Below are 23,647 nucleotides of genomic sequence, written 5' to 3' on the forward strand. Positions count from 1 at the left end.
CATGATAATGACTTTCACCACATAGAGACTTGTAATTTTATGTAGTCAAATCTGTCAAGTCTTTTCTCATATTGCTTCTGGGTTCCCTGTCAAGCTTAGAAACACATCTCTTCCAAAAATTACAGAAATATTTTTCTACTCTTTCTTCCATGTTTGTATCTCTCTCTCTCTTTTTTTTTTTTTTTTTTTTTTTTTGAGGCGGAGTTTCGCTTTTATTGCCCAGGCTGGAGTGCAATGGCGCGATCTCGGCTCACCGCAACCTCCGCCTCCAGGGATCAAGCGATTCTCTGTCTCAGCCTCCAGAGTAGCTGGGACTACAGGCATGCGCCACCACGCCCGCTAATTTTGTATTTTTAGTAGAGACGGGGTTTCTCCATGTTGGTCAGGCTGGTCTCGAACTCCCAAGCTCAGGTGATCCGCTCGCCTTGGCCTCCCAAAGTGCTGGGATTACAGGCGTGAGCCACTGCGCCCGGCCATGCTTATATCTTTAATCCAACCATATACTATTTTTGTGAAGGATGAAAGTAAGGCTCCCCTCAAGTTAATTTTTCTCCAATCTGGCTTGCAGGAAAGGGGTTTCTGGGGAGATTTTACCGAGCAACGTAGGGAAACGGCTGCCTGGCGACCTACCCCTTTTTGACACCCACACGTGCTCGGCACCTTACATACACTGCGTGATTTTATCCTAAAGTGACTTTTAAAATCTTAGTGTGTAGACAGAGAAACTGGGCGTCACATAAGGCAAGACCTGCACAGCCTGCTCCGGAGGAGACCGGTACGATCCCAGAGACAAGCACTGAACATAAAGCACCCGTTGCCGCGCCCGCTTTGCAACCTCTCGCGACAGTTGTACGTCATCCGAGAGCGCCGTGGAAGTTGTGCTGCAGGCGTCGCGCCAATCTTCGCTCTGAGGTGCTGTCTCACCGGTGAGACCTGGAAGCGGGCGAGTCTCGTGCTGTGTCGGACCTGCAGCCCCTGGCCTTCCGCCACCATGGAGTACCTCATTGGTATCCAAGGCCCCGACTATGTTCTTGTCGCCTCCGACCGGGTGGCCGCCAGCAATATTGTCCAGATGAAGGACGGTGAGAGGAAGCAGGGGAGGCCCGGCCAGGCCTGGGGTGTAGGAGCGGCCAGAAGGAGTTTGTCGGGGGTTGAATAAGTACCAGGGAGGATCTGAGAGATGGAAGCCGGCCTGCCCTGCCCGTACTTATTTTATTTACTTATTTTTTTTTTCGAGATGGGGTTTCGCTCTTGTTGTCCAGGCCGGAGTGCAATGGCGCGATCTCGGCTTAGCACAGTCTCTGTCTCCCGGGTTCAAGCGATTCTCGTGCCTCAGCCTCCCGAGTTGCTGGGAACAGATATGCGCCACCACGCCTGGCTAATTTTTGTATTATTAGTAGAGATGTGGATTTCTCCATATTGGTCAGGCTGGTCTCGAACTCCCGACCTCAGGAGATCCGCCCGTCTCGGCCTTCCAAAGTGCTGGGATTACAGGCGAAACAGGCAGACAGGTCTGGGACCTTGGCATTTGCTCCTCCAGGGCTCCTGGGTCAGTGCTCTGCTCTGGCCTTCGCTAAATGCTTCTTGCTTGGTGAGAGTTGCCTAAAGGGAATCAGTTTATAAATGTTTAAGCGCCTGCCCAGAGCCTGGCTCTCTAGATCCCCGAATCTCTGATAAGTTTCCTGGTGTCGCTAGTAATGAGGTTAGTTTGTTGGCGGCATAAGGTGGGATCCTGGGGAGAGTGAGACTGTGGGACCAGAAGCTTGGCATTTTCCTTCTTCCTGGCTCCCGATTCTTCTTTTCCAGTTTTCCAGAGCAATGGCTGCCAGGTTTTCCTTATATTTAAGTAGTTAATGGAGTTAAGAGATTGGAGCCCTGTCATTTATTTGCTTTATGAGTTTGTATAAGTTATTTCGCAGTGCCCAGATTTCCTCATCTTTAAGATTAGCAATACCAAACTCACAAACTTGTCGGGAGGATTGAGTAAATGAGCTATGTGCAAATCCTTAGCACTAGGCAGGTACTTAATAATACTAAGTGTACGTAGGTGCCCAAACATATTTGTCAAATGAACATTAAGTCATCTGAACCAAAGCTTAATACTTTTTCAACAGTAGCACGTCTTTGATCAGTTAAGGAAAACAAACTTAGATTCTGCAGAAAAACAACCAAAATCTTCTTAAAATTATGTATTGAGTAATTTAGTATAGAGAGATAGTATGGTATGGTATAGTATAGTATAGTATAGTATAGTATAGTATAGTATAGTATAGTATAGTACTTAGGGGCAAAATGTCTGGACTCACTGCATAGGTTGAACCCAGGTTCTGCCACTTGTGACCTTAAGCAAATTTCTCTAACTCCGTGCCCTAGAGCTAACATCTATAAGGTGGTAATGTAATAGCACCTATCTCAAAAGGTTAATGAATTAATGTAAATCACTTAACATAGCACCTTATACTTTATGAAATTCTATGATTAGTTTGTAGAAGTTTTGTTTGTAAGCCAGTCCTTCCAAAGGAGTGAATTTGTTTTGAGAGTAAATTTGTTCATTATTTTGAATACTAAGGTCTTTGACAAGCAAGTGATTTTAGCATTAAGTCATGTCTAGGTAGAACAATAATCATTACCTTTACAGGTCTTTTGTTTCATCCCAAATGTATGTGAAATCACATTGAAAAGTAGAATGTGCTTTAAGCCTACTTATGTACACAGTACTTTTAGTCATTATAGGGGATGCAGTATATTACTTATAACCCATAGAAGAGTCCAAGACATTAAGAAAACAAGGAAATAAATGCTGCAAGATGATTTTATATAATAAAAGAAGTATCACTAGTTAGTAGTAGGTTGGTTTTTAAATTAATGAGTTCAAGAGCAAATCCTAAGAGTAATAAAAGAAAGATAACTATGGTATGGGAGAAAGATGAATTTGAGTTAGTTCTTGAAAAATAATTGGAAATAGTTGCACTCTGCACATTCCAATTTTCCCTATAGTCTTTTCTGGTATAAAAAATTATAATAGAAATTAGTATTGTATGATGACTTTTTTATTTATTTTATTTATTTATTTTTGAGACAGAGTCTCGCTCTGTCACCCAGGCTGGAGTGCAATGGCGCGATCTCGGCTCACTGCAACCTCCACCTCCTGGGTTCAAGCGATTCTCCTGCCTCGGCCTTCCAAGTAGCTGGGATTATAGGCGCCCGTCACCATGCCCAGCTAATTTTTGTATTTTTAGTAGAAACGGGGTTTCACCAGTTTGGCCAGGCTGGTCTCAAACTCCTGACCTCAGGTGATCCACCTGCCTCCGCCTCCCAAAGTGCTGGGATTACAGGCGTGAGCCACCATGCCCAGCCGTATGATGACTTTTTTCTAATCATTCATTTCACGATGGAGCTTGTTTAGAGTAGGCAAGAATGCTGAAAAAATAGTAACCTTCTGGGACTCCTTTCTCCAAGTATAAAATGATAATACAACTTCCAATCAATTGTCCAGTACGTCACTTTGTAAAAACATTTTGGTACTATAGAGTAGACATTTGCTGTGGATTGCCACCTTATTAAGTGGTATAACTTTTGGTTTGCTTATATGCCGCATTTCATGTCTCTTTTCTCTTGGCCTATGTAGAATTGCTTTTAAGTTACTCGGAGTACTCCAGCCCACACAGAATTCTCTCTTTTCTGAATTCCTATAGCATGTATAATCCGAACTACATTATCTAACACTGAGTATCATAATATTGGACATGTATAGAATTCATTAGTTTTTCTCACTTGTGAGTTAGACAGAGGTAAGTCATATTATTAACATTTCACACATTTGGAAATAACATTTCACACATCTGGAAACTGGGGCTTAGAGAGGACAAGTAATTTGCCGAAGTTCAGAGTGCCAAGTCCACATCATAACCAAGGTCTCTTGGATTCTAGTTCAGTTGGTTTTCCACAGTATGACATGCTAATGTTGTTCTTTTTGTTGGCCATTTGTTTCATGTATGTGGATCTTGTAAGTTCCTCGTCAAGAATCAGAAATTCCCCAGAGCTACACAGGCAGTTTCCTGTACAACTCAGGGGTCTCTAAGTATCAATCTCTTGTATTTTTATTAAATATGTTGCCCTCTGCTACTCATTGGACATATTCAGTGTTTAAAAAACATTTTTGGCCTTGTATTAAGCTAATTTTAAAGTTGAACAGGTTACTGCCTAGAATTTTAGCCTTTCTTCTAAGTGTGACATAAGTTCTTTGTAAACAAGCTCCCCCTTCAAATAAAAATATCTTCTTTCTTATTATAAAAATAATGCGAACTTATTGAATAATGCTTTCTTATAAAAGTGAGGCATGTTAAGTATAGAAGTTTTAGGAAAAACCAACAAGCAAAAAGAAGGAAACGAAAACTGCCCATACTCTTACCACTGGCAAGCACTTAGAATATACCCTTCTGCTCCTTTTTCTTTGCATAGATAATATAAGTGAATGTTTTTCTTTTATTAACAAGTTTGCAAACTAACAATCTTTAAATCTAGCCTGCATAACAAATAAAAGTGTGTTTGTTTAGGAGTTTTGAGGCAATTTGATATTATCTACAGGTGCATTTTGTGTGTTTTTTCCCTCCAAGTCTAAGAAGCCATATTACTGGTATCTACAACTCGGAAACACTTGTAAAGTATTTGACAGTAGCATTTTGTTCTTTAAATCCTATTAAAGGATTTTGACATTTCAGAAGCTTTCAAACAGGAAACGTGTCTCCCAGGGAGGATTATTCAGCACTATTTGAAAAATGAAAAGTGAAAGTGAGAGTGAGATAGGAAGATTTAGGCCTTTTCTGAAGCTGCAGACTGAATGTGGAGTTTTCTTCCTTAGGCAATAACTGTAACCTGAATATTTATTTATCTATCTAATCTGAATGACTCTGGTTCAGCTAGATAAGATTAGAGTATTAGGATTTTTGTGAGGTATTTTAAATAGCTTACTGTCAAAATATTCACTAGAATTTTTGCTTTGGCAATCATTTTAATTTTCTCTTTTTCTTTGGAAATGGAATTTGTTTACTTTTTAAAGTGATTAATATTCTCAGTTGATTTTCTATTCTTTCTTGAGATGGTTCCTTAATTTTAATTGTAGCACCAGTCCTTTTCATATATGCTTTTGTATGTGTATAAATATAATAACTAACATTTGTAGTTGTGGAAACATTTTAGGGCTTTGTTATCATGAGCCTAAAGATAATCGCCATTGGCTGGATTCCTTCAGTTTCTTCTGTCGTTCTGTTCCTTGCATTTCAAATGCCTTTAAATGCTTTAAATTGTATTTTCAATTGGTAGCTTTCATGTATATTCTCCAACCGAAATTGGCATTACACAATACGCTGATGGTTTAACATGAAGAGTGAAAGAGAAAAATTGATACCATTACCTATTAAAATCTTCTAAAAGCAATAATTAGTTAAATTATTCAATATACAGTCGTCCCTTGGTATCTGTAGGGATTGGGTTCCAGAACCCCTGCAGATACCCAAATCTATAGATGCTTAAAGTCCATTATATACATGGTATAGTATTTGCATATTACCTATGCAGGTACTCCTGTGTACTTCAAATCATCTCTAGATTATTTATAATACTTAATATGACATAAGTGCTATGTAAATAGTTGTTATACCATATTGTTTAGGGAATAATGACCAGAAAAAAAGTCAGTACATGTTCAGGATAGATGCAAGCATCCATTTTTTTTTTTCTGAATAATTTTGATCCATAGTTTGTTGAATTGTGGATTCAGAATCCATGGATATGGAAGGCCAACTGTAGTGATTAATAAACCTGTTTATGGTTACATAAATAATGACAGTCAATGTCTGTTAAGGCAGTTTCTAACACAGTTTTCTTCTTTGAGCAGATCATGACAAGATGTTTAAGATGAGTGAAAAGATATTACTCCTGTGTGTTGGAGAGGCTGGAGACACTGTACAGTTTGCAGAATATATTCAGAAAAACGTGCAACTTTATAAGATGCGAAATGGTGGGTAAGACTTAGAGTTTTAGTTGATATGAGTTTACTAGGGCTGCCATTACTAAAGTCACAGACTGGGTGGCTTAAACAACAGAAATGTATTTTCTCACAGTTCTAGATGTTAGAAGTCAAAGATTAAGGTGTTGGCAGGGTTGATTTCTGAGGCCTCTCTCGTTGGCTTGCAGATGGCCATCTTCTCCCTGTGTCTTCACATGATTTTTCTCTTTGTACTATATCCAAATTTTCTCTTCTAAGAATACCAGTCATATTGAATTAGGAACTCATTTTAATTTAATAACCTCTTAAGGATCCCTTCTCCAAATACAGTCACATACTAAAGTACTAGGGATTAAGACTTCAACATATGAATTTTTGGTGGACAAAATTCAGCCTATAACAATTGGTTTGTCTTTAAATTTGAACGGAAAAATAATATTCTTTAAGACTTATGTGGTCATATTTTCTTTTTTTTTCTTTTTTTTTTTTTTTGAGACGGAGTCTCGCTCTGTTGCCCAGGCTGGAGTGCAATGGCGCGATCTCTGCTTACTGCAACCTCCGCCTCCCAGGTTCAAGTGATTCTCCTGTCTCAGCCTCCTGAGTAGATGGGACTACAGGCACGCACCACCACGTCCAGCTAATTTTTGTATTTTTAGTAGAGACAGGGTTTCACCACGTTGACCAGGATGGTCTCCATCTCTTGACCTTGTGATCTGCCCACCTTGGCCTCCCAAAGTGCTGGGATTACAGGCGTGAGCCACCACGCCCAGCCCATATTTTCATTAGAGTTTTCTGTGTTTAAGAAGTTGTCTAGACCCTAAAGATTCTAATCCTTCATAAAAGATTTTCTACAAAAATCCTAGAGCAGAGAACTGTTGTAACACTGATAGCTGATAGATAAAACTAACACCATCGGCCTGGTATGATGGCTCATGCCTGTAATCCCAGCAATTGGGGAGGACAAGGTGGGAGGATCACTTGAGACCAGGAGTTTAAGACTAGCCTGAGCAATGTAGTGACACCTCATCTCTACAAAAAAAAAAAAATTTTTTTTTTTTTTTGAGTTGGAGTTTCACTCTTGTTGTCCAGGCTGGAGTGCAGTGGCACGATCTCGGCTCACCGCAACCTCTGCCTTCCAGGTTCAAGCGATCCTCCTGCCTCAGCCTCCCAAGTAGCTGGGATTACAGGCATGTGCCACCACGCCTGGCTAATTTTGTATTTTTAGTAGAGACAGGGTTTCTCCATGTTGGTCAGGCTGGTCTCAAACTCATGACCTCAGATGATCTGCCCACCTCGGCCTCCCAAAGTTCTGGGATTACAGGTGTGAGCCACCACGCCCGGCCTTCTACAAAAAAGTTTTTAAAAATTAGCTGAGTGTGGTGGCATGCACCTATAGCCCTAGCTACTCAGGAGGCTGAGGCAGGAAGATCGTTTGAGCCCAGGAGGTCGAGGCTGCAGTGAGTTATGATTGTGCCACTGTACTCTGGAAGGCAGCAAGACTCTGTCTCTAAAAAAAAATTTTTTAAACCAACCAAAAAAAAAAAAAAAACCCAACACCATCTTGGAGGTAGGGATGGTAGTATCAGACTTTTTAAGTGTTAGATATTTCAGAGGATGTGGTTTGAGTTTAAAAGTATCTGAATCTGGCCAGGCACAGTGGCTAGCACCTGTAATCCCAGCACTTTGAGAGGCTGAGATGGGAGGATCACTTGAGGTCAGGAGTTTGAAACCAGCCTAGGCAACAAAGCAAGACCCTGGCTCTATAAAAAATAAAAATATTTACCTGGGTGCAGTGGTGCACACCCATAGTCCCAGCTACTCAGGAAGCTGAAGTGGGAAGATCGCTTGAGCCCAGGAGTTCAAGGTCTCAGTGAGCCATGATAGTGCCACTGCACTCCAGCCTGTGCGACAGAGTGAGACCCTGTCTCAAAACAAAGAAACAAAAAAATCTGAATCTCAGCGTCAAAAAACCTAAGTAAACCTTGGCTTTACTATTTTTTATGTGATAAGTCATTTATCTTCTCTGGGACTTTATTTTCCTTATCTCTAAAATGAATTATAATTCTAATGAATAATACATATGAAAATATTTTGTAAACGTAAAGCATTGTGTAACTAACTATAAGTATTTACTGTGCCATAAAAGGGTTCTACCTTACTCTCTGGTAGGTTTCCTTCTAGAGAGATAATTAAGACTTTTGTGAAGTATTTTGTGAGCTCTCTCTGGGGCTAATGAACTCTTATCCACTGGGAAAACCTCCCTAGCAAACGATACTAGCCACTAGGCCTCTGATCCAGGAATGTTTGTAGTGGTGGTCTGGCAGAGAAAACCTTATTTCCACTTACTTCACAGTTCAATAACAACATTATACACTGCACTGGTATAATATGGAGCTATGAAGGAAGTTAATTTGAATATACTTGCATGTGTAAAATGACCAAAGATCTATCCACATAGTTTTTTGGGCAGCGGATTTAGCATTTGTATTCAATTCCATAAATACTTTTGAGGGCCTCTTCTATGGTAAGCATTCTGCTTAATACTTAAGAGAATTCAAAGATGAATAAGGCTTAGTCCTGACATTCAGGAACATAAAGTACATGGTACTTAGGTTTATGCAGGTTTAGAATATTTCAAGAATTCTGCTTTTTTTTCCAGTGGTTCCACTTTTTGCCTGCATAACAAATGAAGTATGTCAGTAATGCTTCTGAAGTCCAGTAGGTACTGTATGACTTCACTGGCTGTCCTGAGAGAGGGAGAAGAGTGAACAAGAGTAGCAAGAGTTGTTTGTTATTGGGTTTTAGGGTCTAAAGTCAGTGCACAGACAAAAACTGTGTTTGGTTAAAATTGCCCTTAAAGACCCTTAAATTACCTGCCAAGTACAGTTTTGTGTATGTAACTCTATATAGTAATTCTTATATAAGTTAAAGAACTGAGCTAAAATAAGGGAAAGAAAGAGAAAATCTATATGCAGATAATCAGGCATGACTTTTCTGCCTTTAGGATAATGGTCAGATCTTTAGTGGTGTTTAGGGGGTTAAGTAAAGAATTGAATAGTATTCCCACTTGTCTAGGTTCCTTCTTTTTTTTTTTTTTTCTTTTTTGAGTCAGGGTCTCGTTCTGTTGCTCAGATTGGAGTGCACTGGTGCAGTCTCAGCCTACTGCAACTTCCAGCTCCTGGGTGCAAGTGATTCCCGTGCCTCAGCCTCCTGAGTAGTTGGGATTACAGGCATGCACCGCCATGCCTGGCTAATTTTTTGTATTTTAAGTAGAGACAGAGTTTCGCTATGGTGGCCAGGCTGGTCTTAAACTCCTGTCCCCAGGTGATCCACCCACCTGGGCCTCCCAAAGTGTTCTGGGATTACAGGTGTGAGCCACTGTGCCTGGCCTCTTTTTTTAAATTATTATTATTATTTTTGTTGTTGTTGTTGAGACAGGGTCTCACTCCTGTCGCCTGGGCTGGAGTGCAGTGGCACAATCATGGCTCATTGCAGCCTCGACTTCCCAGGCTCAGGTGATCCTTCCACCTCAGCCTCCCAACTACCTGGGAAAACAGGTGTGCACCACCACCCCTGGCTAATTTTTATATTTTTAGTAGAGACGGGGTTTCATCATGTTGCCCAGAATGGTCTTAAACTCCTGGGCTCAAGTGATCTGCCTGCCTCAGCTTCCCAAAGTGCTGTGATTACAGGCATGAGCCACTGCGCCTGGCCAAGGATTGCTTTCATTATGATTTAATATGCACTAATAGACTTGTGAGGATAAAGTACAATAATACATGTGAAAACACTCAGCATAGACCCTGAAACATAGTTGCTGCTCAATAAATATTTGTTAGGATTTGAATCTGAATCTCTCCTAATTTGACAGTGGTATTTGAAATGTTGTAAGCAATTACTTAACCACACTGCTGTGTGTCTTTCCATACTGACATTTTCTGTGTGGGCCCACTGAGTTATGGATCATTCTTGTGCCTTTTGGCACTGGTCCCATTCTACAGGGGGATTAAGCTCCAAAGTGAATGCGTTATTACATGCACACCTGATGCTATTCCTCTGGGTTGTACCTTTGTTGGTATGACAACTTTTATTTTTGAAGTTTTAACACTTGAGATACTCTATTTTTAAAAATACTGCAGAATGATGGAAATGTTCTTTTTCTGTGGCTTATACTTTTGAAAGTCATATTATACTTCTTAATAAAGTTACATTTAAAATATTTTTTTAATAAACTATGACTCTGAGGTAGCCCTAACTTCTAGCCTCTCTTTTCCCAATATCCTTTTTGTTCCTGTTTTCATTTTTTTAGAGACAGGGTCTTGCTCTGTCACCCATGCTGGAGTGCAGTGGCACAATCATAACTCACTTGAACTTCTGGGGTCAATTGATCCTCTCCACTTAGCCTCCTGAGTAGCTGGGATTACAGGCATGTACCACCATGCCTAGAAATTTTTAAAAAAATTTTTTTTAGAGATGGGGGTCTCACTATGTTGCCCAGGCTAGTCTCAAACTCCTGGGCTCAAGCGATCTTCCCACCTTGGCTTCCCAAAGCTCTAGGATTACAGGCATGAGCCACTGTGACTGGCCCCCAATATCCTTTTTAAAATAAACTTTTAAAAGATTGGCATCTAAGATGTCTTTCTTTTTTTTCACTTCTTGTGTATTCGTGTTCCTTTCCTTCTACGGCAGAAACCACAGTGTGTTGATGAATGAATAGTTTAAGCAAGGCTGCTAGAAGTTTCATTCCACTATAGAACTGGTTCTGTTTGTGGCCAAGAATTGCTGTCAGTACTAACCAGCTATTTCATAGCTGTTGCATGAGGAAAGGGACTAGAGTAGGATTGTACCCCTCAGTCTATGCTTTGTTTACTCTGAGTGTACAAAAGATGGTGGGCTTTAGGAACAGGGGTAGTGAATAATTTGGGGCACTGTTATTCCTTCTGCTTTACTTTAAGTATCACTCTTCATCTCTTCTACCAGGATATGAATTGTCTCCCACGGCAGCAGCTAACTTCACACGCCGAAACCTGGCTGACTGTCTTCGGAGTCGGGTAAGTAATATATCAGACATTGTTAGATAGAGCAGAAAAATCCTTTGTGCTTCTTTTATATTCTCATTATACATGAGTAGTATTTTTGCCCTTTTTTGGCCTTCCAGAACCCCTCCTGTTGCTACTTGTTCATTCTTAAGTCCAATGTCTTTGTGCACAGTTGTTATTAATAGGTACAGCCCAAAGGGCAAATATTCATTCCCAGAGAATTGGTTGGGACACACCAATATGAAGGCCTGTGACAACTTACCCTTTTTTTTCCCCCTAAAAACTATTTTTTAGAGCAGTGTTAGGTTCACAGCAAAATTGAGAAGTATAAAGATTTCCCACATTCCTCCTCACCCACATGTATAGCATTCCCCATTATCAGCATCTTCCACCAGGGTGATACATTGTCACAAATGATGAGCCTACATTGACAGTAATCACCCAGGTCCATAGTTTACATTAGGGTTTACTTTTGCTGTTGTGGATGTTATGGGTTTGGACAAATGTATAATGACATGTATCTACCATTACAGGATACAGAGTATTTTCACTGCCCTAAAAATCCTTTGTACTCTACTTATTCATCCTTCCCCATCCCTGCAACTCCTGACAACCACTCATCTTTTTACTTTCTCCATGGTTTTGCCTTTCCCATCATGTCATATAGTTGGAATCATGGATTATGCAGCCTTTTCAGATTGGCTTCTTTTGTTTGGTAATACACATTTAAGGTTACCCTATGTCTTTTCATGGCTTGATAGCTCATTTCTTTTTTTTTTTTTTTTTTAAAGTAGTCTTTTTTTTTTTTTTTTTTTTCTTTTTTATTGATCATTCTTGGGTGTTTCTCGCAGAGGGGGATTTGGCAGGGTCACAGGACAATAGTGGAGGGAAGGTCAGCAGATAAACAAGTGAACAAAGTTCTCTGGTTTTCCTAGGCAGAGGACCCTGCGGCCTTCCGCAGTGTTTGTGTCCCTGGGTACTTGAGATTAAGGAGTGGTGATGACTCTTAACGAACATGCTGCCTTCAAGCATCTGTTTAACAAAGCACATCTTGCACCGCCCTTAATCCATTCAACCCTGAGTGGATACAGCACATGTTTCAGAGAGCACAGGGTTGGGGGTAAGGTCACAGATCAACAGGATCCCAAGGCAGAAGAATTTTTCTTAGTACAGAACAAAATGAAAAGTCTCCCATGTCTTCCTCTTTCTACACAGACACAGCAACCATCCGATTTCTCAATCTTTTCCCCACCTTTCCCCCCTTTCTATTCCACAAAACCGCCATTGTCTTCATGGCCCGTTCTCAATGAGCTGTTGAGTACACCTCCCAGATGGGGTGGTGGCCGGGCAGAGGAGCTCCTCACTTCCCAGTAGGGGCGGCCGGGCAGAAGCGCCCCTCACCTCCCAGACGGGGCGGCTGGCCGGGCGGGGGGCTGACCCCCCCCCACCTCCCTCCCGGACGGGGCGGCTGGCCGGGCGGGGGGCTGACCCCCACCTCCCTCCCGGACAGGGCGGCTGGCCGGGCAGAGGGGCTCCTCACTTCCCAGTAGGGGCGGCTGGGCAGAGGCGCCCCTCACTTCCCAGACGGGGCGGCTGGCCCGGCGGGGGGCTGACCCCCCCACCTCCCTCCCGGAGGGGGCGGCTGGCTGGGCAGAGGGGCTCCTCACTTCCCGGTAGGGGCGGCCGGGCAGAGGCGCCCCTCACCTCCCGGACAGGGCGGCTGGCCGGGCGGGGGGCTGATCCCCCCACCTCCCTCCCGGACGGGGCGGCTGGCCGGGCGGGGGGCTGACCCCCCACCTCCCTCCCGGACGGGGCGGCTGGCCGGGCGGGGGGCTGACCTCCCACCTCCCTCCCGGACGGGGCGGCTGGCCGGGCGGGGGGCTGACCCCCCCACCTCCCTCCCGGACGGGGCAGCTGGCCGGGCGGGGGGCTGACCCCCCCACCTCCCTCCTGGAGGGGGCGGCTGGCCGGGCAGAGGGGCTCCTCACTTCCCAGTAGGGGCGGCCGGGCAGAGGCACCCCTCGCCTCCCGGATGGGGCGGCTGGCCAGGCGGGGGGCTGACCCCCCCACCTCCCTCCCGGACGAGGCGGCTGGCCGGGCAGAGGGGCTCCTCACTTCCCGGTAGGGGCGGCCGGGCAGAGGTGCCCCTCACCTCCCGGACGGGGCGGCTGGCCGGGTGGGGGGCTGACCCCCCCACCTCCCTCCCAGACGAGGAGGGAGGACGCTCCTCACTTCTCAGACGGGGTGGCTGCCGGGCGGAGGGGCTCCTCACTTCTCAGACGGGGCAGTTGCCAGGCAGAGGGTCTCCTCACTTCTCAGACAGGGCGGCCGGGCAGAGACACTCCTCACATCCCGGACGGGGCGGCAGGGCAGAGGTGCTCCCCACATCTCAGACGATGGGCGGCCGGGCAGAGACGCTCCTCACTTCCCAGATGTGATGGCGGCCGGGAAGAGGCGCTCCTCACTTCCTAGATGGGATGGCGGCTGGGCAGAGACGCTCCTCACTTTCCAGACTGGGCAGCCAGGCAGAGGGGCTCCTCACATCCCAGACGATGGGCAGTCAGGCGGAGACGCTCCTCACTTCCCAGACGGGGTGGCTGCCAGGCAGAGGCTGCAATCTCGGCACTTAGGGAGGCCAAGGCAGGCGGCTGGGAGGTGGTTGTAGCGAGCCGAGATCACGCCACTGCACTCCAGCCTGGGCGCCATTGAGCACTGAGTTAACGAGACTCCGTCTGCAATCCCGGCACCTCGGGAGGCCGAGGCTGGCGGATCACTCGCGGTTAGGAGCTGGAGACCAGCCCAGCCGACACATCGAAACCCCGTCTCCACCAAAAAAATACGAAAACCAGTCAGGCGTGGCGGCGCACGCCTGCAATCGCAGGCACTCGGCAGGCTGAGGCAGGAGAATCGGGCAGGGAGGTTGCAGTGAGCTGAGATGGCAGCAGTACCGTCCAGCTTCGGCTCGGCATCAGAGGGAGACCGTGGAAAGAGGGGAGAGGGGAGAGGGGAGAGGGGGGAGGGGGGAGGGGAGAGGGGAGAGGGGAGAGGGGAGAGGGAGCTCTATCTACCACACAGTCCTCACAATTTTCTTTTTTTCTTTTTTTTGAGATGGAGTCTCGCTCTGTCGCCAGGCTAGAGTGTAGTGGTGCGATCTTGGCTCACCGCAACCTCCGACTCCCGGGTTAAAATCATTTCTTTTTAACATTGAAAAATACTCCATTGTCTAGATATACTACAGGTTATTTATCCATTCACCTACTGAAGGACATCTTGGTTGCTTCCAAGTTTTAGCAATATGAATAAAGCTAATGTACACATCCATGTGCAGGTTTTTGTTTGAACATAAGTTTTTTTTTTGCGTAAATACCAAGGAGTGTGATTGCTGGATCGTATAGTAAGAGTACGTTTAGTTTTTTCAAAGTGTTTTTGTAACAAACCATATTACTTAATACCTGTGACTGAAAGTCTCTATGTGTTAATGAAAGTAGAACTTTGAAAATAATAATTCAGATTTTTTTATTTTTATTTTTTTGAGATGGAGTTTCACTCTTGTTGCCCAAACTAGAGTGCGATGGCACAATCTTGGCCTACTGGAACCTCTGCCTCCTGGGTTCAAGTGATTCTCCTGCCTCCATTTCCCAAGTAGCTGGGATTACAGGCATGCACCACCACGCCCAGCTAATTTTGTATTTTTAGCAGACACGGGGTTTCTCCATGTTGGTCAGGCGTCAGGCTGGTCTCGAACTCCTGATCTCAGGTGATCTGCCCGCCTTGGCCTCCCAAAGTGCTGGGATTACAGGCGCGAGCCACCGCACCTGGCCAGTAATGTGGATTTTTATCTCAAGATTGCTTATCTGTGTTTCTCTTTTTTTCTTTTTCTCTTTTCTTTTTTTTTTTTTGAGACAGGGTCTCACTCCAGTTGCCCAGGCTGGAGTGTAGTGGTGTGATCTCAGCTTACTGAAGCCTCAACTTCCCGGGTTCAGGTGATTCTCCCACCTCAGCCTCCCAAGTAGCTGGGACTACAGGTGTGCACCACCACATCTGGCTAATTTTTTGTATTTTTAGTGGAGGCAGGATTTCACCATGTGGCCCAGGCTGGTCTTGAACTCCTGGACTCAAGCAGTCTGCTGGCCTTGGCCTTTCAGGGTGCTGGGATTATAGGAATGAGCCACTCACTGTACCTGGCGTACTTACCTGTGTTTTTCTATGACTTTTTCCCAAAGCATACAGCATTGTTCCTTCTTACTTATTCTAGCCTTGTTGCTATTCTAGAGCTGTCTCAATTTCATCGACAGCATGTTAAAAGATGCAATACTAAGTTAAGGATTGAATGCATTAAAGATTGTGTAGGATGTGCTAGGAAAGTTCATAAGGTTGCTAAAGGTGTGTGTTATTCCCTTCCCACAGGGACTAAATAAATAGAGCCTTACCATGTGATCTCACCCCCTGTGCCTGTTTACTCATCTATGAAATGGAGATAACTTCCTAACCCCACAGGAGTGTCAGGAAAATGAATGCTTGTAAATCATAATATTTAACATTCATGTGATTTTTGCCCAAAGCATTTTGCTTAATAATTTAATCTACTCACTATTCCACTGAGAAAGATAGTCTCTATCACTGAGATGAAGTGAAAGGCATAAAGTGTCAAAGGGACTAGCTCCAGGTCACACAGCAGGTCAGACAAAGCTAAAATAATGGTGCCATAATTATTTGACTATTCTGCCTTTGGTTCTTCAGTAGTGTTTCTAGAACACTGATGCTATTCATATTTTTATTATGGTTTGAGTTTTCATCTGTACTTGCTTAAAATAACAAGTTACTTTTTTTAAAGTTACTTACTACAGATCTATAAAGCAGTTTATTTTCTAGTGCCTAATAATCTTTGACTGATAATTTCTCAATAAATAGTACCTCTCAGTGCTAGCTTTGACCAAGGGCTTGTACGATCTGAGGGATCATGAAGTTTGAAGAGAAGCTAGAGACATGTAGGATTGAGAGGAGGAGGCAAATTTACATACATTGTTTTGACCTGGGTGAAAGATCAGTAGCCTTTTCTTTAAAAAAAAAAATATATATATATATACACATATATATATATATATATATATATTTATTTATTTATTTTTCTCTTCCAAAAAAGTCATTGTCACCAAGTGGTCTTTTCTTCACTCCTCCTTGAGAAAGGAAAATGGGTCAGATATTAGTTTTTCTGTCACCCAGAAGTTCCTGTGGTGTTCAGCATTTTATGACTTGCCATGTACAATGTTCCTCTGACTTATCAGGCAGAACCGGAGTAAGAATTCCAGCTTTGGGCACAATAAATACTGTGTCATAAATATCACAGACATTAAGTGAATTAAGCTCCTTTTTGGACTTGAGATAAGAATGGCAGTGTGCTTCATGCAAATGCAGTGAATCTGATTTAATCTTCTCCTAGCAGAAATGTTTGATGTCTTAACAAATATCCCTTGTAGACAGTGACATGGGGCTCTGGTAAATATTGACTACCTCTGCCTGAGCTTTTCCAATAGGTCCAATCTCTGCTCCCCCATCTCCTTATCAAAATAGATTCTTAGTTCTAAAATATGAATTTATATTTTAGTCGTTTTATTCTGGGAAGAGAGATGATAGTTTGTCAGTGTTCCTAATAAGTGCAAAGTCACCAAATTTAGTATATTTATATGGTCACACCAGTTGGCAGATGTGACTCATTTTGGGTCAGCCAGTTACCATGTATAACTTCTGTGTCTGTAGCTCAAATTGTTTGATTTCTAATTTGCTCTGTGTATGTGTGGTGGTTTGGTTGGGAGGACATTTACTACCACTGAGTATATAATGAATCTTACATAAACTGGTTCATTAAAATGTAGGCAATTTAGCATTGTGGTTAACAGCATAGTCTCTGGAATTGGACTACTTGGGTTTGAATATTTGCTTACTGACTTACTAGCTGGATGTCTTTGGACAAATTCTAAGCTTAATTTCCCTACTTACCAATTTCAAAAAGTTATTATGAAGATTAAATGAGGTAATAATGCAAAGCTCTTACTTTTTTTTTTTGAGACAGGATCTCACTCTGTCATCTAGGCTGGAGTGCAGTGGTATGACCACAGCTCTCTGCAGCCCCTTGAACTTTCAGGCCCAGATGATCCTTCCACCTCAGCCTCCCTGGCAGCTGGGACTGTAGGTGCATACCACTATGCCTGGCTAATTTTTTGTAGAGATGGGGTTTCTCCATGTTGCCAGGCTGGTCCCGAACTCCTGGGCTCAAGCGGTCCTCCTGCTTCTGCTTCCCAAAGTGCTAGGATTACAGGCATGAGCCACCATGCCCAGCCCACTTGTGTTTTTATGCTGCGATTGCTGTTTGGTCGAAGAAGCAATTTAATGGCTATAAGTTAGTTTTTCATGAGGGATCATTTGTTGTGCTTTTTTTTTTTTTTTTTTTTTTTTGAGATAGGGTCTCGCTCTGTCACCTAAGAGGTGGCACAGTCACAGCTCACTGCAGCCTCAACCTCCCGGGCTCAAACAATACTCCCACTTCAGCCTCCCAAATAGCTGGAACTACAGGCGCCAAGCCACCATGCTGGTATTGATAGGGAAAATAGAAGTAAAATAACATTGAACATATATTATGTGCTAGGATTTTTCTAGATCTACACAGTCCAGTATGGTAGCCAACTAGCCATATGGGGCTATTTAAATTTAAGTTAATTAAAATTAAATAAAACTTAAAATTCAGTTTCTGGTGGAAAATCTCCTGGTAGACTTTGCCTGAATGCTAAATCAACTTTTGTTCTTAAAAAAAAAATTCTGTTCCTCAGTCACAGCCACATTTCAGGTACCCAATAGCCACAACTATTGTATTGGACATCACAGATCTGGAACATATCCATCATCATAGAAGTTCTCTTGGACAGTGCTATTCTAAATACTTACATATGTATCTGTTATTAAGTATCCTTATTATGACACCATAAGATGTGTGTTATCCCCATTTTACTTACAAGGATGTTAAGTATTTGTCTTAGATATGTTTCCAAAGCACATATATACTATGTTAAAGGTTAAGATTCCAGCTTCAAATATCAAACTCTTTCATGGTGTCTTCTTTATTAATTAGTGGACTAATGTACAAGTGTATTTGTGCATTTAGGGAAACATGAAATGTTCAGTTTTGTTAAAATGTCGAAGTTGCACGTAGTATTATATAGATAAATTTGAATATATGTCCATTGTAGGTTTTCAATAAGTGTTTGCTGAAAAAGTGTCATCCAGCTAGGTCTGTATATTCCGCTGAGAATATTAATTATGCATTTATACACTGGAAGGGAATTCTTAATGAATGGAATACCGGAAGAAGTATTCTTAATAAATGGATGTTAATTTGTATAGGAATTAAAGGCATGAAATCATCAGAAGACGAAAAAAGACAGATGGGGAAAAAATTCAGAAGCCTTCAGTTTAGTTGTTTATTTAAATGCTTGTGTACATTTAAGATGGTCTCTTCTTGTTGGTTAGACCCCAAAGAGCAGAAAAAGGGCTTATACTATGCTCAAGGCTTGCTTTCTTCGGCCAGGCACAGTGGCTCATGCCGGTAATCCTAGCACTTTGGGAGGCCAAGATGGACAGATCAGTTGAGCCCAGGAGTTCAAGACCAGCCTGGCCAACATGGTGAAACCCCATCTCTACTAAAAATACAAAAAATTAGCCAGATGTGGTGGCACACACCTGTAATCCCAGTTACTCAGGAGGCTGACGCAGGAGAATAGCTTGAACCCAGAAGGTGGAGGTTGCAGTGAGCTGAGATCGTGCCACTGCACTCCAGCCTGGGTGACAGAGCAAGACTCTGTCTAAAAAAAAGGCTTGCTTTCTCAAATTCTCCTTACAGTTTGACTAATGTCAGAGGATGATGAGTTATGGGGCTATTTCTTTTCTTTTCTTTTTTTGAGACGGAGTCTCACTGTGTCACCCAGGCTGGAGTGCAGGGGCACGATCTCGGCTCACTGCAAGCTGCACCTCCCGGGTTCATGCCATTCTCCTGCCTCAGCCTCCTGAGTAGCTGGGACTACAGGCGCCCGCCACCATGCCTGGCTATTTTTTTGTATTTTTAGTAGAGACGGGGTTTCACCATGTTGACCAGGATGGTCTCGATCTCTTGACCTCGTGGTCCACCCGCCTTGGCCTCCCAAAGTGCTAGGATTACAGGCATGAGCCACCATGCCCGGCCTATTTCTTACTTAAAATGAATTATGTGGCATATTTGATGTAGCCCATCTGAATGCCCTAAAATTATCTCCATTTAACAGATAGAGAGACAGGTATAAACCAGGCAAATCTGGTGTCCTTGGGAACGTGAAATTTTGTGGCAAGGCTTAGAGTAGGATGCTGGCCTCCATGATGTGTAATCGTCGGGTTTCACTGCCACACTGGCCAAAGAGTTTTCATAGAACTTTTTCCGAAGTGTTTCATGAGCCTTTGGTAATTTATCTTTTTATCTATTTATTTGTAAATGCTTAGCAAGTAAACAGTAGAAATAATAAGTTGAAAAGATATCCAGCCTGATGTAGTGGTTTTCAAACTTTATTCTGTGAAGCTGCTTCAGGATACTCACCAAGGAAGACCAGTGTGCAATGCTTTTTTTTTTTTTTTGAGGTGGAGTTTCGCTCTGTCACCCAGGCTGGAGTGCAGTGGCATGATCTCAGCACACTGCAACCTCCACCTTCCAGTTTCAAGTGATTCTTCTTCCTCAGCCTCCCGAATAGCTGGGACTACAGGCGTGCGCCACCATGCCTGGCTAATTTGTGTATTTTTAGTAGAGACGGGGTTTCAACATATTGGCCAGTTTGGTCTTGAACTCCTGACCTCGTGATCCACCTGCCTTGGTCTCCCAAAGTGCTGGGATTACAGGCGTGAGCCACCGTGCCTGGCGTTTTTTTGTTTTTGTTTTTGTTTTTGTTTTTTTTGAGACAGAGTCTTGCTCTCTCACCCAGTCTGGAATGCAGTGGTGTAATCTCGGCTCACTGCAACCTCTGCCTCCTGGGTTTGAGCAATTCTCCTGCATCAGCCTCCTGAGTAGCTGGGATTACAGGCATGCATCACCATGCCTGGCTAATTTTTGTATTTTTCATAGAGACGGGGTTTCACCATGTTGACCAGGCTGGTCTCCAACTCCTGACCTCAAGTGATCTGCCCACCTCAGCCTCCCAAAGTGCTGGGATTACAGGCATGAGCCACTGCACCCAGCCAAGTTTTCAGCACTTTAGCTCTGCTTCATATAGCTCAACTCAGCTTTTATCTATTTGATAGATAGGAATTCTAGGTAAAGTTTTATTTGAAAAGGTGCCATCACTGTTCCCTTACCACCAAAGGGCCCTGCAACAGGAGGTTTAATACTAGCTCTGCTGTGAGTTAGTTGAAAACCTTGGGAGAAAGCAAGCATTTGATTGGATGGTTTTTAGGGTTTGTTCCAGCCCCCAAATAGCATGATTTAAAAATCTTATGTCAAGACCATAACCAGACTTGAGTTTTTATTTATTTATTTATTTTTTTAGGGAATGGGAAAGAATATGTAGGAAAGGATTTCAGGTCTTAGTCATTTCCAGCAGTGACCAAAGCTTATCCCCACACTCTGGCCTTAATTCAAGGCTGTTTGGTCTGGTTAGTAGTAGGCATGTATAGCATGCTCCTGTCCTAGAAGAAACCTGTTGCTTTGAGCCTTCTATTCTGACCATGAGAATTATTCTTCTCATGCCTTAGGTGGCTGGCACAAAGGCATCATCTGTTTATTGGTATCAGTGAGGTCCTGTGAACAGATGGCCCAGGTGAAACCCTGACTTTGCAGGTCTTGTCCCTTATACACTACCAACCATTTGTTACATGTGATTGAAATATCACTAACAAGGGTAATTTCACATGATTTTTGGCAAATGTGGTTAGCAGGATGTGACATGACGCAGCACTGCCTTCTTCCTCCATGTGCCATCTCCCTTGAGGCCTCATCTTCTCTACTTGCCCCCGTCTCACCCATGCCGAGGCTTGCCTTCAGCTCACCTGCTCCAGATGGGCAGCACAGTGGGAGGACACTGGCAAAGGCAGATGTGTTTATTTTCCGGAGACAAAATGTTGTGCTGCTGCAGATGGCAGTGCCTTGGAGCAAGAGGCAGCCTTTGACACTGCTGCCACACAGCCTGGGCATCTTGACAGACAGAGCCAGCTTACTTTTGGTGATGGGGAAATTCAAAAATAAAAAACGAAAACCAAGATGTTCATTATGCAGCTCTTGGACTGTCAGTGCAAGCAGCAGCCCTTTTAGACCTGGGGAGCAGTTTTCTTCCCTACCAAACCTTAGTCAGCTAGTGAGCTAACTGTGGATTTTCACTGTAGGCCAAGAGTTATGTGTCTGTTCATTACTTTTGTCTCCCAGCCTTAACAGGACATACAGTAAAAACTGGAAACAAATGGCTACATTTAGATGGACACTCAGTTTGATTCTGCAAAACATATGTGTATCCCAGGTCCCATCTCACAGGAGTCTCTTAGGATTGGGGGTGGCTCATGTTGGCCCCATTGGAGATACCGCTGTTCTGTTTTTAGTGGTCATTTTGATTATCCAAAGGCCCAGAGACAGATGTGCCTTGAAGTTGAGGTGTCTCAATTAATATGACAACACTTTGTGCTTATAGTGTTTTTCTACTAGGAGGAGTAAGCATTCTGACAGCTGCCCTTTTAAGCAGTATGCGTATGCATTAGTTAAAGCTTGACTAAGTCCATTAGGAAGACAAAGACTGGCTGTTGAATCATTACACTTACTAGGATCCTAAAAAAAATAACTTGGGAAGATTATTTGAAAGTTACTGGCTTTATCAGGAAATTTTTTTTTCTTTTTCTTTTTTTTTTTTTTTAATGTGCTGTTTTTCCTAGCCCTAGCTAGTTAGGAGTTTGTAGGTGTAAAGTCTTCCCCCTCCCCTTCCCTGTCTCTCTCCAGGGGGTTGTATGTGAGAAGGTGTTGCTTTCTCACTCAGAGAGCATATATGTGCTACCCTGTTGGATGCCTGCTGCGAGCCCAGAGAACCCCTGTTCTCATTGAATGGAATAAGCCTATTGGATGGCTGGAATTTTGCAGCCCCATAATGCCAACTTTTCACTTAAAGCATCTTTCCTATCCACAATGGGAGTGAAGCAGTATATATACTTGGTCTAGATTTGTATTGTTTTAAAACTCGTGTTTTAAAACTTTTGTGATTTCCTATTAAGGTTTGGTTTAAGCCTAAGGCAGGATAGTGCTGTGTCTGCTTAGTAGGAATGTGCTTTTACTTTTAAAATGTTTACTATTAGAAGTGCAGATTTACCCCCAACTTTTAAGATTGCTTTAAATCACTTGCCCCAGCCTGGGTAGGCATAGGTGTGGGCATGCCCTCCCACATACTCACAGATACAAACACACACAATATCCTGGCATCTTGGTGCCTCTTTTTACCTGCCCTGGCCCAAGATCATGTAGGAATATGAATTTAGGGGCTGATCTCAACAACCTCATGAGGTTTTCTTTACTCTCTCCCAAAAAACAGTTACCTAAAATGAAGGGCAGTGGGAAGGCTTTTCACAAGGGGAAAGGTGGATTTTTCTATTTCTTGACCTGAGAGGTTGTTACGTGTATATTTACTATGTTCATTCGCTATACCATGTATATTTTATGCTTTTTTTTTTCTTCTTTTTGAGACATAGTCTCGCTCTGTCGCCCAGGCTGGAGTGCAGTGGTGCTGTCTAGGCTCGCTGCATCCTCCGCCTCCTGGGTTCAGGCAATTCTCCTGCCTCAGCCTCCCGAGTAGCTGGGCCTACAGGCACATGCCACCACACCTGGCTAATTTTTGTATTTTTAGTAGAGATGGGGTTTCACTGTGTTGGCCAGGCTCCCGACCTAGTGATCCATCTGCCTTGGCCTCCCAAAGTGCTGGGATTACAGGCATGAGCCACTACGCTTGGCCTATTTTATGCATTTTTATGTGTATGAGTTATTTCATAAAAAGCTATAAGAAAACGAAAAGGAAGACTAAAACGGCGGGAAAACATTACTTTTTAACCTAAAAATGAAAAAAAAAGGGCCAGATTTACCATTACTTTTGAATGTAGACAACAGAGCAAATAGGATTAACTGATTGGAAAGAAGAAAGGAGATAATAGTCTCTGAGTCTTTGTAAACTGAAATGATCCAGCAGAATTCTACACTTCCTTTTCTGACGCTTCCTGATGGATGTGGTTTCTTACAGCCAGGATGTTCCATACCTGCTGATATTCATTCAGCCAGTCTCCAGCCTGCATTGTCCTTGGGGCTGAGGAAACAAAGGTGCACACCTCAATGTGGGCCTTCAGATGGAGAAATGGAGAAGTAAACAGTCAATTGCACTGCAGAGTGACAAGTGCTAAGATAGCCATATACACAGGGTACTCTGGGAGCACAGAGCCTAACCTGAGCCTCAAAGGACTTGCTGTCATGAATGCAAAGATGAAACAAAAGGGCAAACTGAAAGCACAGACCAAGGTGTTTGAAAGTATGTTAGGTTAGGCACAGTGATTTGTTAGCAGTAGTCAAGGCAGGGAT

At 43.3% G+C, this 23,647-nt stretch overlaps 1 protein-coding gene across 1 annotated transcript in view; it reads left to right on the forward strand.

The window, feature by feature from the left end:
• The first annotated feature begins 200 nt into the window (after positions 1-200).
• PSMB2 (proteasome 20S subunit beta 2) overlaps positions 201-23,647 on the forward strand; it is a 42,756-nt gene continuing 19,309 nt past the window's right edge. The window contains exons 1-3 of the mRNA XM_003812572.6: positions 201-1,082; positions 5,897-6,019; positions 10,988-11,058. Of these exons, the coding sequence (XP_003812620.1) occupies positions 992-1,082; positions 5,897-6,019; positions 10,988-11,058 (285 nt within the window). The 5' untranslated portion in view covers positions 201-991. The remainder of the gene's footprint in view (positions 1,083-5,896; positions 6,020-10,987; positions 11,059-23,647) is intronic.

The sequence above is a fragment of the Pan paniscus genome, chromosome 1 (genome assembly GCF_029289425.2).
Source record: "Pan paniscus chromosome 1, NHGRI_mPanPan1-v2.0_pri, whole genome shotgun sequence".
Classification (NCBI taxonomy): Eukaryota; Metazoa; Chordata; class Mammalia; order Primates; family Hominidae; genus Pan; species Pan paniscus.